The 17,734-nt window shown below is 39.2% G+C and overlaps 1 protein-coding gene across 2 annotated transcripts in view; it reads left to right on the top strand.

The window, feature by feature from the left end:
• The first annotated feature begins 364 nt into the window (after positions 1 to 364).
• The window catches only part of GDA (guanine deaminase), a 31,357-nt gene continuing 13,987 nt past the window's right edge, over positions 365 to 17,734 (top strand). Inside the window, exons 1-8 of one of the 2 annotated variants that reach the window (XM_066181319.1) lie at positions 365 to 554; positions 5,688 to 5,776; positions 7,486 to 7,657; positions 10,252 to 10,339; positions 11,594 to 11,699; positions 14,494 to 14,521; positions 15,894 to 16,001; positions 16,471 to 16,578. In XM_066181319.1, the coding sequence (XP_066037416.1) occupies positions 432 to 554; positions 5,688 to 5,776; positions 7,486 to 7,657; positions 10,252 to 10,339; positions 11,594 to 11,699; positions 14,494 to 14,521; positions 15,894 to 16,001; positions 16,471 to 16,578 (822 nt within the window). In that variant the 5' untranslated portion in view covers positions 365 to 431. The remainder of the gene's footprint in view (positions 555 to 5,687; positions 5,777 to 7,485; positions 7,658 to 10,251; positions 10,340 to 11,593; positions 11,700 to 14,493; positions 14,522 to 15,893; positions 16,002 to 16,470; positions 16,579 to 17,734) is intronic. The other variant, XM_066181318.1, reaches the window with a different exon arrangement.

Genomic DNA, 17,734 nt, shown 5'->3' with positions numbered 1-17,734 from the left:
CAACCCACAGGTTAGTTGCAAAAGTGAGTTGCCAGACACTCGTAAAACACTACCGGATACCTTGTCGAATCTCTCACCGCTTCCCAGGAAGAGACTGGGACCCCAAAACCCACCGGGCATCTCTCCTGTCGTTCGCCCCTCTTGCACACATCCCTGGGATAGGGTCATCAGCGGCCGGGAGGCTGAGGGTTCCAGTGGCACCCCGTGACGCACCGCCCGGGCACCCCGTCCGCCACCCTCCCGGGAGAAGGCGAAGGGCGCGCCGCGGCCTCCCGCCCTCCCTGCGCCGAAACCACTCCCCGTAAAGAAAGTCACCAGGGGGTGGGGAAACGGTGACAGCTCCAGGAAGCTGCTGGCTGCACCAGGAGACACCGAGGGGAGGCAGCCCGCGGGGTGGCAGCTCCCAGCCCGCGCCCGCCAAGCCCGCCGCCATGGGCTCCCCACAGCGCCCGCCGCTCGCCCACGTCTTCAAGGGGACTTTCGTGCACTCCAGAGCCTCCGCCCCCATGGAGATCCTCCACGGACACCTTCTGGGGGTGGACGATAATGGGACAGTGAGTGGGGGGCTCGGGCTGGCTGTCGCCGTCGCGGACGCGGTGCGGGCGGCGGGGGAGATGCCCGGCGGCCGCTGCCGGTGCGTTCGGCGGGGGCGGCGGTCCCGCAGCCCGGCTCGCCGCGGGGTCTGCCGGGGCTGCCGGGCGGCCCTGAGTCCACCCCCGGGGCTGGCATGGGGCAGGGCCGGCTCCGTTGGTCTGTGGGGAGAAAGCGGAAAATTTTCGCTGTTCTCCTGTCTGTCGGGGCAGGAGCCGCGGTGAAGGGATTTCGCGCTTGGGGGAGCTGGAGGTAACCGGGGTAGAGCGTCTCCTCCGCACGAGTCTGCAGCTGGCGTAGATCTGCTTTTGAGGTGTGCTGGGTGTTCCCGGAGCAGCAGCGTGCCTAGACCTGGCATTCTTTCAGATTCTCTGTTTTCTTTCAGTTTCACAAGCTCGTTTTTTATTCTCAGGGAATCTAAACAGTGGCGGTGAATAATAGCTGTGTGCCCACTGCACAGCCTTCCGAACGAGGATTTGTTGTCTTCTTGTCACACACATTCCACACCCTCCCCCCCCAAACAACAAAAAGAAACCCAAAAAACAAACAAAAAACCTCCATGGCATATATAGTTAGATAGATGGTGATGTTGGGCATTTCAGTAGTATGATCCAAGCTTGAAACAAGCACTGCACTTACTGATAATGCAGGAGAAAGTCTGGCAAGGAAGCAATGTAATTCCCTTAACAGTATCACACTTGAAACTCGGTTTCACAGGTTGTGTAAGTAGGCTGGTGATTTCTTGTAGACTCAATAATATATATGGGCGACCTAAGGAAAATTACTTTAAAAAAAGTAATTTTCTTTCTTTTGGCTAAAGAACAAGTTTCAGTGTGTCAGGCTTCAGTAACATCTGTGCAAAGCACATGTTGAGTCCTAACTGTGTTTATTTTCTCTATTCGGGTCCATGAGGGCCTGTTTCAAGACCGTCCTTTTTTAGCTGTTGAGGAATCTAGTGCAAGGTGTATCAAAATCTGTGAGGAGCTGTATTTTGATGAACAGGAAGAGACTAAAAACATGCACAGTTATGTATTGCCTGGTGTTCACTAAAACAATAGGTTTGAATGAAAAAATGTTTGGCTGGTGTAACTCAGGTGCAGAAGACAGAAAGTCATACCCCATCCCACTCTCTTTAATGTAAATTTCTGGAAAAGTGTCTCTACACAGCATCCATATGAAATCAAGATTTTTTTAGTGATTTTCCTGAAAAAGAGGTACCTTAGTAAGCTACACCTAGGGATCTGTGCTCTCACTTACTCTCTCTCCTTCTCCTAGGGAACAAAGATTCACAGTATACTGTTTCCCTTGCATAAATTGGCAGAAGTTGGTGGTTTTTTTTTTTTTTTTTTAATCCATTAAAACACTCTCTTCCTAAAATAAAATTCCCACCAGAACACAGTGACAAGCACTTTTATTTTATTCTTTTTTTATTACAAATTCTTGTCATTTTAATATTCCAGGGGCTGATAAAATGAGTATCCCATATGCTCTCTTCTCTCCCTATTACTCATAATGTTGCCTCATGCAGAACAACCACTGGAATCAGAAAAATTGGCTTTTCAAGAAAGACATAGTGGTGAGAAAATGACTTACCTTTATTATTCAAATTTACTCCAAAACTGCTGATATTTTCCTCCCAAAGGTGTAAATTTAACTAAACAGGTACCCTTTTACCTCGTGTTGCTTACTCCATCATGGAAAAATTTTGTGTGGTGGTCTCTGACACTGTGTATAAGAGCTTGTATGAGCAACTGCATCCTGTTTTGCAGTGTGAGTCCCTGCATGTCCTCCAAGGGACGTAAAATGTCATCTCTCTCTGCTTTGCCCCAGATGAAAAGGAAGTTTTATGAAGAAAAATACTTCTTTCTGGTATAAAACTCCAAATTATCATCAAGTTAGCAAAGTAAGGACTATGTTTGCAGAGCAGTGTAGTGACTCTCTTGAGGAACAGCAAAGAGAAAGACCAGCATTCCTCAAGGTAAAGGAAACAGACGTAGGTGCAAAATGTGAGTTGTTATTGAAAAGTTGGTGTAATTAGCTTAGGGGAGTAGAATATTAATTAAATAGGAAAAAATATTAAGTTAAAAGCCCTTGTGAAAGTCACAGAAAGAGCAAGAGTTGTGGAATAAGGATTTTAAGCATAAGGTGTGATTTAAGCCTGTTGGGACAATGGGTGGACACAAGTCAGCTGTACAAGGAGGAAAGCACCAAGGTACCAACATCCATCTGGAGTTCCTTGCTTAGCCTTTCTCAGCAGGATGGACAGTTCCTTTAGCAGCTGGGTCTAGCAAGTGTTCTTGTCTCTCATTTAGCCTCACATTCCAGTTTTGGGAGCTAGGCAAACAGTAGGCATCATGTCTCTAATTGCAAAAGTCATTTAATAAATGTGGGAACAAGGAGGGAAGAGAGCATGTAGGAGGGGAAGGAGACCCCTTCTCATGTTCCCCTGTGAATGTCATACCCAGAAACAAAGTAAGACAGGCACTGCTGGATCCAAACCATCACAGCTGAATCCAATTCCTTCAGCCAGTATCAATTCACTTACTATTCTCTTGATAGCAAAATATTTGCGTTGTGGTGCTTGAAGGCACTCAGGGTTTGTTACATGGGAGTTGGTGCATGATTTAGTTGACCAGCTATGCTTTAATGGAAGAGTTTTGAGCATCACTTGGTATATAAAAGGCCTGAGTTGGTCACAAGTGTAGGGAGATCTTTACCCTGATCTTTGGATGCCTTAGCCCCATTACATGATTAATGTGAGAACTTACGGAACTGCTTGTGCAATGGTGTTAGCAGCCACTGATTCTGCTTTTTATGAAATACCTTTCCCAAAATGCCAGTTATTCTCCTTGACTTCCTTCTTCAAAGCTGAAGTTCTTAGTCTTGTGAACTTGCCTTGACTCTGTAGTGACTCTGCTGTAGAATGTCTTCTTGCTTCTGTGCTGATTGTTGAGGTGCAGAACTAATTTAAAGAACTGCAATCCAGTTGGCTACCTTGAATGCACAAGCAAATACTGGAGCAAACATCCAAGCTGAGGATCCCAAAGAGCTTAAAGCTTTCAGTATTAGAAATGCATCCTAAAGCAATGGGGAACAACTCTTGTCTGACTCAGTAATTCCATTGGGAAGTTTGTTGAAAAAATGTAGATGTCTTGCTAGTTTACCCATAGTCTAATTCAACCATAATAGACAAGGTGTCAGGTTTAGAATTGACTTAATGTATCCAGCTTCCTTGAAACATATTTTCTTCATTTTTCCATGATTTAAGTATTTTATTTTTCTGTGCCCTAAGAGTACATAACAGCCACTGCTTTTCCATGGCAACGCCTGTTTCCAGGATTTGTCATCTGGTGTTTCGTGTTTCTCTCTCTTTTTTTCTGTCCCTCTTCAACCATCTCCCCCAACCCCAGCAGCTCTAACATTGCTCATTCTGCATTTTGACTTCAGTGTCTGAATGACATTTTCTTTATTGCACATCAAATATTTCAGTAGGACTGTATTCCAAGCCTTCTGCAGCTATACAGTTAATTAAGTTGGATGTATTCCTCTTTGCATGGAAGACAATAGTGCTTCTTGTGAACTATTAATGGAACGCTATAATCTTGCAATTTTTCTAGTGTTGTATTTATTTATATGACATTATTTAATTTTTTTTTACTGAAAATGTAAATCATCTGCTCTTTAGACAATATAAATCATATCAGCCAAGATTAATTTAAATACTAGGCAGCCATGACTTCTTGTCTACAGTTTAGCAGCCTTTACAGTTTAGCAGCTTTGCTTATTTATTGTCCATGGAAAAAACAGAAAATGAAAAATGTCTATGCAAAAGAAACATACACATAAAAATGGCATGTAAATAACTGCTAAACAATGCTTTTTTAGTCCTCTTGCTCCTCCTCCTAGGTTTCTTCCTATTGCTCTTTTACAAGTACTAAGTCTTGTCTTTTCAAATGTGGGGTTTTTTTTCCTTTTTAACTGTTGCCCTAGAAACTACTGTCATGAGGGTGATACAGGCCCTCAGTGCGGACATCATCCTGGGAGCAGAAGGATACTGGTAGCAGGAAGAGTATTCCCTTGAACTTAGGGGAATGAACACTTACACCAAGGGAGTTAGAAGACCATGAATTGGTTTCTGGTGGAAGCTGTGATTAGAGGCAAGAATCTCTGTAAGCTCAGAGAGGCACTCTTTGGCCAGGAGAGACTTCCAAGTTCTCTGAATTGTCAAATGTTGGGGAAACTTGGATCCCACCTGGAGCCTGTAGTGGGCATTGCAGTTCCTAACCTCCGCAAACTCCGTTTCCTGAGGAGCTGTCATGCCTCTTAGTGACTGACCAGAGAACAAGAGTTGAGAATTCAGCTGCTGAGAGTCATGTTGTGGATTAAAATACCATGGAATTTAAAAATAAATAGGAAATGTGCTAAAATTCTGACTAGGCAACAGCAACTCATCATTAGTAGAATCTGTGTTCTCTAGGAGTCAAATGGGGTTGAGTTTGGCTCCAGATTGTAGGGTTTTATTTGGAAATAAACAAAGATCTCAGGATCTCAGGATCTTCGTTTAGCCCATTCTGTAAAATAAAAATATTTACACATTTTCCAGCTCAATTTCTTTTCTCATCCTAGGCACTGAAAAAAATCTAAAAAGCCCAACACAAGCAGAAAATTAGAAAATTCTTAGCTTCATGTCAGTCAGCCATAGGCAAAGCAGGTAATTTGACCCCTCTGGTTGTGAATACTGTAGCTGCATTCCTGTAAGGCTGTTGTACACCTCCTCAGCAAGTGACTGTACTGCTAGCACAATGTTACATTATGGAACACTAAGGTCTGTGCTGTTCTGCCTGTGTATTACGTGAGAAGGAATGAATTGTTTTTATTAGGAGTTATAAGATGGGTGCGGTTATTCCCTGGATTATGAGAAGCTGTTTCAAAATCATGCTTGGTAGTCAGGAAGAACAAGTGTCTCAATGCAAACCTAACACCTCTGTAGTGAGTGTAAAATTGGTTTTAAGATATAGCTTGTTTTTCCTTTGCATAAAGCTGATGTGGGATGCACGTTCCAAGTACTTAACTATGTTGTTTGGTTTTTTTTTTAGATTGTGTTTATGGAACAAGCTGACCAGCTAGAGCAACTGGCTAAGACGTGGGGGTTCAAAACATCTGACATAAGACAACTGAGTAAACAGTATGTGTTTTGTTAAGATTAACTTCAGCAAAAGCAGTTCATTCTTTGAGTGAGGTAAAGTGAGTCTTTGGAATACATTTTGACAGAGAGCACTTTAAATCTATATGATGCCCATACATTTAATGGGCAAAATTACATTTCAGGGCAGTGAGAGCTCTTTACCTAAAGGTGCCTGTGTTCTAGATGCAACTCAGAGGATAGACAGTCCATGTTCATTTTGCATTCCTTGGTTTGGGATTGCAGACGTGGCTGAATTGTGCTGGCTGACGTATACTGCACAGAACAAAATGCCATATTTAATTTTTAGGCATAATCACCTCCATGCTCACAGAAGTAAGTGCTATTCTTTCTTGAGATCACATTTTATATCCATTTTGTTAGTAGTGGGCTGTGCCTAACATAAAAGTCTAGATGTAGTAAATGTAGGTAACACATGACTCTGCAGATATGAAACTCATTTGCTTGGACTTTGATGCATTCTATAATAAAAATTTATACAATTCGAAGATATAAACCTTCTAAACATAGAGCTTTTGATTTCTCACCATACTGCAGCTGGAGCATTTCTTTTTTCTTCATCCAGTGAAGTCCCCCAACTCTATGGTGTAATGAAAAACTTTTGGACTGTATTTACTACTCTTTGCATGTAGCAGCACTTTAAATGACTTGTGGCTTACAATTGAGAGCTGCAGCATCCCTCTAGTAATCAATTGTCAAAAATTTTTTATGCTTTGCTGAAAGGCTAATCACACAGTATATCTGAGTAATCAGATATTTTCTTCACTTAAAATAGCCTGAGGAAAATGGAAGGCACTGAGAATATGGATCAGATTGAGGAAGACTATTCAGCATTTATAGCCTGCAAGAAAACAGAAAGAAGGGGAGCTAAAGAGACAAAATTCAGTTCATTCAGTAGTCAGGGAGAAGGAAAGAGGAGTGAGAGAAGTGTTATGCAGTAAGGAGTTTCAGCACAAAACAAAATAGCCATAGCAACTTCCTAGTAATGTTGGTATATTCATCCCTGTTATTACATGAACATTACATGACAACATACAGTTTTACAATTACTTTGTAAATATGCCTTTCCTGTCAAGATACTGAGCAGAGCTTTTTTCACCAGTGTCTGTGTCTGCATTTTTAGACACAGTGTCTGTTCTTCCATTAAGCCTGGAAATTCATTGATTTTATATATCTATATACACATGTAAATAATATAGAGGAAAACTGGCATATAGAAAGTCACATTTTGTAAATATAATGGTCTGGAAGCTAGAGGCATTCCATCTATATCCATACTAGTAAACAAGACTGTGTACAAATCTCTTTTTTAGGTAGATTCTACAGTGGAGTAATTTTAGTTATTGTGGAGTTGGTTCCCCTTTTTTTGTTGGCATTTAGGGTGAGTCAATATTAGAGATAATTAGATTAATCATGCTCTTATACTGTTTTTATCACCGTTAGATATATATATTTTGCTGTGTAAATGATACTACTCATCTGCTTCACACCAAAAGATGGGTACGAGTAGAGGTACAGCAGGAGTTAATAGGGTGATGCTGGAAGAGACAGGTTAATCTGTACTTGCCATTTATTCTGATGGATTTTTCTCAAGTATACTCTTTAAAACAAAGCTAACTACCATGGAGAATTTTGAGGCATTTTTGGTTGTTGTATTTTTGGATTATTACAATTTTATTTTCTTTCCTTAGTGAATTCTTCATGCCAGGATTGGTTGATACACACATTCATGCCCCTCAGTATGCATTTACTGGTACAAGAGTAGACCTGCCTCTTTTGCAGTGGTTGACTTCCTACACGTTCCCAACAGAAGCCAAATACCAGGACAGTGGTTTTGCAGAAGAAGTGTACACTAGAGTTGTTGTAAGTTCCACAAATGACATTTTCCTCCTTGACGACATTCATTTTTTTGTAATGTAGGTATGTTTTCAGAAGGTCAGCAGAAATAGTAGAGAATGGAAACCGCATAAAGCCAAGATAGCCACTGTTCTAACTGCTAGCCAAAATTGTCTATTACTAGTTCCAGTCTTGTTCTGTTGTTGCTGGCAATAGAGTTAATTTAATCACAAGGTTAACAATGAACTGTTTATCACCTTTTCTGAATAAAATGACCAACATTTAATCTACTCTCAGAATTAGTACAGCCAGCAGGTGCAGACAACAATGAAGCAGTAAACAAGCATAGTAAAAAAAAAAAAAATGAAATTCACGGGATATTTCCTTTTCTGCACAAAAATCCTCTATTATGGACTCCCCATCTGCAAAAAATGCATGAAAGAGAAGATACTTTCCATAGCTGACAAATCTGGGGTGTTCTGGAGTAGTAAAGGAAGACATTGCTGCTGCTAAGGTCCTTATAGTGGGAATGTCTTTCTCTGAAGGGGCCTTAGATGGAGTTTCTCAATGCTGTTGTGGGACAAAGAAACACTGTGTTTAAGCTAGACTGGTTCTGAGCATTGTGAAGTTTTTAAGATTGACTGGTTAGACAACAAGCAGCTAGGTCACATTGCAGAATACTATTATAGTTCTGTCCTATAACTGAAATTTATCCTTTAATAGGTGGACTGAAGCATCTTCAGGAGATTAAATTATTTGACCAGCATAATTTGCCTTGCATTTGTCTATTACTGTGACAGCATCTGTTGTCAACATAATAACATAACAAATCTGAAGTAAATGGTTATGCTGTTCCTTGCCACAAAAATTTAAAAAGAAATCACTTTCTGCCATCTGGCATGATAAAAACATGTAGAAGCAGCTTGGTCATAAGCTCTAGTGACACGCATATATGCCTTCAACTGCTTAAAACATAGAGGTAACCTCACCTTTGAGCTGTGTGCCCAATGCACTGTTACACAGCGCAGGGTGAGTGACCCTGGCACATCTAGGGACCTCAGTCTGCAAGGTGTGTCACAATATCCTCTGGAAAAGAGCTGCCAGAGAGAGGTGGAAGTCAGTTTTGGGAGCCTGAGCAGCACAGCCAGGCCCTCCCTAAACAAACACAACAGGGTCAGGAAAATGTCTTCACCCACAGAAGGTACAGAATACCAGTCACTCTGCAGTGTTTGATGGGGGCTTCACCTGTTAATAAAATAATAACCTTCACCTGTTAGAAACAGGAATAAACTTTCATGGGGAAAATCCTTTTTCATAAGTATCATTGTGCTTTTGAAGTTGTAATGAAAACACAGTGGATTTTTTTCAAATCAAGATCCTGTTTCCATCAAACACTTTCTATGCTCAGCAAAAGAAACAATTTAGGGGAAATTTTACTGCTTTTAGCTGGAACCTCCTCTTTGTGCTGATGATTTGGAAACAGAATGTTTTTAGATTTAATTTAACAATGTTGTTAGGATTTCAGAAGTAGAGGGTTCTGAATATTAAAAGTTAGGAAAGACAAAGGAAACTTGTGTCAGTAATCGCATTGCTAGTTTTGAGACTTTTTTGGGACTCTTGAAGATTGTCATTTGAATATTGTAAGGAAAAGATGAAACTTGGCTTCAGGTTTGTCAAATAATTACCTCTAGCCTTCCTCCAAACATTGTGTTGGATGTCCCACCTTCTATCTCATTAAAACAAAAAAAAAAAACCCAAAAAAACCAAAACAAAGCAAAAACCAAACCAAACCAAAAACCCAAAAAAACCCCCTCAAACAAACAAACAAACAAACAAAAACAAAAAAAAAAAATTCAAATTACTTGGCAGCCAGAACCCGAAAGTATTGTTTAAGTCTGTATGTTGGATAGGTGTTCAACATAGTTTGTGTCAGTCCCAAGGACAAGAGAAGCTACAAATTTCATAATAAATTAATGTAACTAAAATTCCTGGTCAATTATTATTATGTTCCCCAAAAGTAATATGAAGAGGTGTCAACCCCCATTTCCTTTCAAATAATATATTAGGTAAATAATTAGCTCATAGTCTGAGCAGTTGTGCTCAGTCTACTTTTACAGTTAAGTTTGTTATTTCGTATTTGGGGACAACAAAGGGGTTTGGTACATGAAAACCTGACTTGTTATTCCAGCTAGCTCAGGTTGCTGAAAGAAAACCACCATGTTTCCCAAAACCCTTGCTTTGCTAACACTAGATAGATAGTGCTTCACCATGAAAATTGGAGAGCCTTTCATAACGTTAAGCTAGGAAATAACAAAAATGACTAGTTGTTTGTATTTCTAAATATAAGTTGGTGTGTTTCCAGTTTGGGAGAAGGAATATAGACTGGTTTTTATGGGTTTAGCCATTGCAAAAATTCTGAGGAATTTTTTGTATTTATTAACCCTCAGACTTGAAAAAGCTTTTATGAAATTAAAAATCTACATTTTTACCTTTTCACTTCACTGCAAAATTTCACAAAAACTAAATGTTCTTGCGGTTTGATATGAGACTTCCTGTTCTGAATTTTGGCAGCTTTACTGATATTTTTTTTCCAGACAGTTAAAACTGATTTCTTATTTTAGAGACGAACTCTAAAGAATGGCACGACTACAGCTTGCTACTTTGCAACAATTCACACAGATAGTTCCCTTCTTCTTGCTGAAATTGTAGGTAAGTCTAACAGTGATTTTTGAAGGATATTGTGTGGAACATGTTAGTTGAAGGAAACAGTGTTTAGGAGTTTTAGACTAGCTAGGGATCTTTCTTCTAATTTGTTTTTTATTCATTGCACCTGTCACACTGTGTCCCCAAACCACACCTGTTACCCACGTTCACTTAAGTACCTCTATCCTACTGTTGCTCCTCCTTGTCTCTTCACTCCCAGATCTGCTGCTGGCTGAGATTGAATTAGGACTGCTGGACTTTTTCTCCAGCTGCAACTCTCTGCTTTTTCTAACCTTTTGTTATTTGAGGTTTGAAAGAACTGAATGACAGGAGGCCTGGGCAGTGCATTAATTTCCTGATACTCTGAGGTTTCAGCTGATAATCAATGCCAAAAATCTTCACACACACTCTAAAATCAGAAAAGTCGAAGCTGCATCAGAATATTATCCTTCCCTTCTGTCCACAGTTGCAAATGCCTGCTGTTTGAAAATCTTGTAGTTCTTGCAGGATTTCTCAAGGCTCAGACAGCTCGTGAAGCAGAGAAATTTAATAAGAACCTCAGATTTCATTAAAAGTTCCTAGTCTTTCTGACTTAGTAGGAAATTTTTGAAGCCATTGTATTTAACAACTCAAATAGTAAAAGTGGACAAAGACATCCAATTTAGAAACACATTTGTCAGCCTAGAATTGGATATTATATGCATGTTTTACACATTACTTCTGATTTATTCATTTAGCATGGGCAAATCTCAACAAAGAGGCTAGAATAGAACTGGAAATTTCTCCCTCCAACTGCATGTGGGAGGCCTGTTAGCAATCTTGCTCCTCTGCCTTAAGGAGAGATGGTTTGCTGAGATCTTTGAGGCTTCTTGCATCTCAAGCTAGTCATCTACCAGAGCTACTGTACTTTGATGCTTGTGTTTCTCATCCTCTGTGTCATAGCCATCTTCATGTACTACCATTAAGAATTCTGATTTTGGTTAAATTACAGTAATCTTGTTCTCATTTATAAAGTTGGGTATTAATGTGAAAGACAGCTCCTATTTAAGTGTTGTGTGTTTCCTTATTTCCTCTTTTCTTTTTATACTTAAAAGTCACTTGAATGATCCTAAGTGAGAGACAAGACAAGCATAAATTCTGGTAATCTTAAATCAGAAGCTGGGTGGGGTGGACTTTGATTTTTTTATTTCAGTACAAGTTTCGGTAATGGTTTCTGAGAACCAGTGATTCTGAGATTTATATTCTAATGCATCTCAACAGATAAATTTGGTCAACGAGCATTTGTTGGAAAAGTCTGCATGGATGTGAATGACAGTGTGCCACAATACAGAGAGATTACTGCTGACTCTGTCCAAGAGACAGAAAGGTAAATTGATAAAATTGATGGCATAACCTTTTAAAATAAGATTTTTCATACATCTGAAAAGTGAATGTGAATCTCTCTAAGGGCTTACAGGTGAGAATTTATTTGCAACAGGTTCTTTTCTTGCAACAGTACTGTCCCCTACAGTGCTGGCGATTCCTGCATATCCAATTGCTGCACAGCCCAACAGTAGCATCTCCCTGGCTTTTCCAAAGAGAGGGAGAAGCCACAGATCTAGAGTTTGAGAGGAAATGTGTGTTTTCTGCTGCCTCTTTTCCTTTTCACAGCTGTGTGTGTGGAGGTCATGGGACTTGACATACGATGGTGAAGTGGCAGCCATTTCCTTTGTCTCCATTAACTTCTAAGCTATTTCCTCCCACCATTTAGGTTAAGGCTTTATTCGAGTTGTAGAACTCAGCTTTCATATACCCCTTTTCTCCATCACAGCACCAATCAAACTACTCCAACATGCAGCTGAGAGAATGGATAATAAAATGGAAGGCAATGTTTGTAGTGGAGGAGAACCAAGACTGGAGAATGGCAGCTTACTATCTTGTGTTTCTCTTGTCTTTCACACCCATGTTCAGTAAACAGTTAAGCAGACATACAGCCCTTCTCATGGAACTTTTTATTTACTTATATAAATGTTTCAAATGTGATGCAGAGAGAGAAAACCTCTAAGAGTAATATAAATATCTTATGGCACTTGTGTGAGATCGCTTCCTTATTTTTACAAATCATGCTAAAGGCGTGATAGTAAAAATTAGAAATGGTCATGTATTTCTAATGGTGTTCATAGTTAAAGACATTTTTAAAACATGTAGTATTAGTTACCTTCACTCTTTTAACATTTGTTTTCCTCTGGGCAAATCCCCAGCTTCCCTAATACAGCACAATTCCTGCAGAATGGGCCTGTAAGAAGCAGAATTTACAGTTCTGATAGTTTTAAAAGCTTCAGAAGGACCTAAATATCTTTCTTTTAAATATCTATCTTGTGCCTCCATTCCGTTTTGGTTGTGTAATAAGAAACTCAACTTTGTTTCTCAACTTTGAGTGAGAGGTTGCCACAAGTGCTACATAGCTGTGTAGGGAAGAGAGCTGTGTGCTTCTTGGCATGGATCTGGAGTACTTACCTGAATCACAGCAATGCAATTGCAAAAGGGTGAAAAAGCTGTTTCATTAAGAGGGCAACATGTTATTCAGGTTTTTGTTGTTTCGTTTTGTAAGAACCTAAGAAATGTGATCTGCCACACTGTCAGAGAATGGACTACACTCGTTTCAGTTAGAGTTAACATCCAGAAATATTTGTATTGTATGCATGGAAATAAGGTACAATTCCAAGTGCTTCATATATTAAATTTAAATTCACCAAGGATTTGAAACTACCATTCTTTGTCAAAGATGATTTATTAAAAAGTTAGGAAATTGAGCTTACATTGCCATCTATGGTACTATTAGTTATAATCAGCTGCAAAGATGACAACCTATGTTCAAGTCTGTTCTTGAACAGGAAGGCAGTGATTTGAAGCTGAGCTTCCTTCCTGCTAGAGAAGTACATAAGCCAACACACTGTAGGATATGCTTGCAAAACATATTTCATCACATTTCATCAGTTTTGAAATAGCTCACACTGTCCAAAGAATGTGAGAAAGGATGAAAGCGGCCATATTGAAATTTTGGCTTGTCACCTGGGCATTATATTTCTGTTAGAACTTCTGCTCAACTGAGTATTTTATTATATCAGGTTAATCAGTAATAGGAGAGACAGGCAGATGATAGCTAATTCACTTTGCATTTTGGCTCTCAAAGTTAGACAATGGTGGGCTCAAACTCCTTTGGTCATTCAGAAGTTGAACTCAGGTCTCTCACTTCCACCTGGTGATCTAGTATGAGCTTCAGGCTGTGAATGTAGCCTCTAGCATAATTTTCTTATCCATCTGAAGACATTTGATAAAATTGATGCAACATGTGTTGTGATCAAAATGACACAGTTTTCTTACTACGAACTGTGACATAGAAATTCACAGAGATCCTGTCCAGAAAGCATCTCAAGCTGTTTTTCAAAAGTCACTTACATACACTGAACAAGTGGGCTTTCAAGGAATTTCCTCCTTCCAAAGTAGAAGGAAGTTTAGTTTGCTCTTGTGCACTATCTGTAGTGATTGCTTGTGGGTTTTTGTAGATGTCTGAGGTACCATTTTATTTAACAGAGTAAGTAAATCTTTATTTTCTGGAAGGTAGATCATCTGTAGGTTGACATTAATATAATCATTTCCAAAAAATCAAGGGTTCTTTAAGTGAATGAGGACATATGCATCTACTGTAAGATATAAAATATTGCTGCATCTTTTAAAATCCAGATTTGATAAGGTTTAAACACTGCAATTTGAATTCATGAACAGACAATTTTAAGTTTGGTATGTTTTTTCTTTCTTCAATATTGCAGCTGTAGGTTATAATTATGTTTTTAATTCACTTAATGTAGCATGTGTTTGCTTTTCAAGGAGAACTCAGAATAATTTCTGCTTGTCTAATGTTAAGTACTTCAATGAAAAAACAATAGTCTGCATGTTCAGAGTCAAGTTCAAAACTAGCATGATTTGGTGCCACTATCCTGCTTCATTGTGTTCCCTCTTTTTATTTCATCTGAAAATCTGGCTCAGCATTTTGTAAAAAAAAAAAAAAAAGATCTGTCTGAAACATTTAACAGGGTATCAAAGTATACACTTTTTATATTTTTCATAATTTATAACATAGAGGACAGATTTATAGCAACTTTATTTCTACCCTTTTCCAGGTTTGTTAAAGAACTACTGGAAAAGAAAGTAAGTAATCTTTTTGAATTAATTTCTGTATTCATAAGATGCTCTGTTGAACACATGAAATAATTAATCCTGCTATCCAAATCTGTTGTCTTAGTGACAATAAATATACATCTTTCTGTGTAACAGACAAATATCATCACTCTGAAAAATGTTCTCCTAGTCATGTTGAGAAATGTACACCTATAACAGTGTAAAATCAGTTTTCTGTGCTCAGGGCAATGTCCTGTGTGTTTCTCTACTGAGTTTGAAATACCCGACTTCCTAGAAAGGACAATTTTCCAGTTAAGAAGGGTGGAATTCTGTTTATCACTCTGTGGTATACAAGTATACAGACTAATTGAATTCTTGCCAGCAGAAATCATTGTTTTTTCAGTAAGGTTACTGATCCGTTATAAAATTAATGTTTTGGGTCAGTGCATGTCTTAAAGTGTGTTTCTAAACAAATTCATGCTTACACTCCTGTGGTAAAGATAGGAGTTTACACTCCAAAACTATACACAGCGGTACTTTTATCACTTTAGTTTTCTGTGGCTTCTTTTGGCATCCCATCTCAAAATAGTCAAGAGTAGTTCCCTGGAGTTTAATGCCTAAACCACATATATCACTAGAGTAATGCCTAAAATATGTATTAGTAGAGTAAGTTGGCTAATTTGCAAAGACCTGAGCTCCTTTTTTCTTGGAGATAATACTGCAGTCCAAGTTATCACTTACTGGCTGAGCAAAGCTCTTTCCTCTGATTGATGATAGAATTGTAATCCTGTTGACTATTTTTCTAGGAAAATTTTAATCTAGAAATGCGAGGTGTAAACCTCTGTAGTTCTTAGTGTCATTCCCACTGTTTTCTACTATGTTACTGATTATACCGCTATTCTTTCTACCTAGGGAGTTTAAGGGTTTGTGGCTGTTATAAGTAGAGAAGATTGGACAAGAAAATGGCTTTGGTTTTACAGAAGCCTAAAGTTTTGCACTGTTATATCTTCAATAGTCACAGAAGCAGAACTAAAAAATATCTGGTCATTCAACTGACCTATTTTTCGTCATGCATGTAGACTGTCAGCAAATATGAAAAAGTATCCAGTGCTGCTCAAGGCTGGTAAAATTTCAGTGACTTGATGAGAGTTCTAATGAAAACAAATTCTTTAACAAATTTCATTAAAATTGTTGTAAGAAACCCCCACTTTCATTCTCTGTTTCTGCAATAAAATGTCTAATGAAAGCAAGGAAATGACTATACAGCTTAATTCAAATTGGCAAGGATGCCATAAGCAATAAGCAGTGAAGACAAAATGTAATTGCCATGTGAATAATACTGTTACCTATGGTTACTGAAATATATGTGTAGAATAGAAATTCTGTCTTCTATTGTTTTCAGTATCCCAGAGTACAGCCTATAATAACCCCCCGCTTTGGCCCCTCCTGCACAGAGGACTTGCTGAATGCCCTTGGGGATTTAGCAGAAACCCACGATCTCCATGTGCAGGTAAGCTCTGAGAGCTCCACGTGCCCTTTAAATAGTGTGGACAGACAGAATGCTGACTATCTAAAGATACCTTTGGGAGGATATGCATATCTACGGCCCTGATCTCCACATCCACTCTGTTGTAGGCTTGTTATCTCTTTTACCTCACATAATACACGTTGTGTATTATTTTACCTATTATTTTAGCATCTTCCAAAAACTGGAAGCCATTGTGTCACCACACTACAGGGATGGACACGTGTACCATCTCATATCACTTTTAAAGGAACAAGTGGAGCTACTTCTTTAGGTCCAATGAAAACTTCTTCGGGTCTGATGAAAAAAGAAATGCAAGGACTAGATCTAACTGTAGGCTTTACAAACACAAGTTTTACAAATGTATGTCTAGCACCAGTAGATTGCTCAGAAGGTTGTAATGTCAGATTCAATGCTGTTTAAGAGACACCCCCTATGCATTTTCTTGTTGCAGAGTCACATAAGTGAGAATGAAGAAGAAGTCAAACTTGTGGAGAACATGTTTCCTGCCTTCCAAAATTACACTGAACTGTATGACAAAAACAAGCTGCTAACCAGAAAGGTAGTCACATAAAAACTTTCCCAACATAACTTACATTGATCCATGTAGAGAATATTATGGTTTACTGTATTTACCTGAAAAGTTTCTGTTGTTCTGTCCAGGTAAGTGACATCTGGGGAAAAGTAAATTCGTTTTATGCTCTATGTTGAGGTGTTGGATCTTTAAACAAGCCCACACTGTTCCTAAGTGTTTTAGAGGAGGTGAAAAATAAACACGTTTTGTGCTCCCTGATTAATTTTCCGAAGGCTCCAAAGAGAATTAGGGCAATGGAATCAGAAGGAACCAGATAAAGCTGTAGGAACTGGTAATTCTTGGACAGTACCTAGTTATCCTAAAATTCCAAGGATATTATTCAGTTTTTGCACACTGGTTTGCCTGAGGATTTTTTCTTAGGACCAGTTTCATTTCCTTCCTATGGAGAAGCAGCCCTCTCTGCTGAGTTCTAAATGTCAACCTTGCTTGCAGACAGGTGCACTTTACTGCTCTGACTATCCAAAAGCACTCTTGTCTCATTTTACCAGCTGATTTTACCAAGCTTTGAAAGGCACACTAGCCTGAAGAATTGAAATCCATTACAGCTTTATGCTGTTGAGGTAAATGTAATACACCTGCCAACTGTAATTACAGGTTGGAGAGCCAGGGCACACCTAATTAGATAGTGAACTGCCCATGCAAAAGTGAATACGAACTACTCAACCACTGTCAGAGTGCTAAACATCAGCCAACTTCATTTAAAAATTTAGAAGAGACTTTTCAGATGCACAAGGGGCAGCTGGAAACTGCCTAGGAATTAGCTATTGAACTCCCATTTCTGTGTTTGAAATTGTATCCCAGTAAATTACTTGTTTACTGTCCTTTTTGCTTGAAGAATCAATATGGGCTACAGAAGTATGTACACAGCATTAACCTTTGTTTTCTCACACGGTCCTTTGCATGCCGATTTGATGTGCGAGTGTTCTAAGGAGCATAATTTGTACTGCGAAAGCACAGGTCTTAATTCTGTGGCTTGTATGCACACAAGTGAAAATGGTAATGAAAAATCATGATTACTGGTGCCTTCTGGAGTCGGGCTCCTGGATATTTGGGAAAGCATTCTATTAAACACAAGCATAGTATCCGAACCTCAGATATTGTCTCCCCATCCACTCAAACTGAG

This window comes from Chamaea fasciata, unplaced genomic scaffold (genome assembly GCF_029207755.1).
Source record: "Chamaea fasciata isolate MVZ Bird 193981 ecotype frontalis unplaced genomic scaffold, bChaFas1.0.hap1 SCAF_4, whole genome shotgun sequence".
In the NCBI taxonomy this organism is placed as follows: Eukaryota; Metazoa; Chordata; class Aves; order Passeriformes; family Sylviidae; genus Chamaea; species Chamaea fasciata.
The sequence above is the reverse complement of the archived record's forward strand: the minus strand, read 5'-3'. Positions and strand labels throughout refer to the sequence as shown.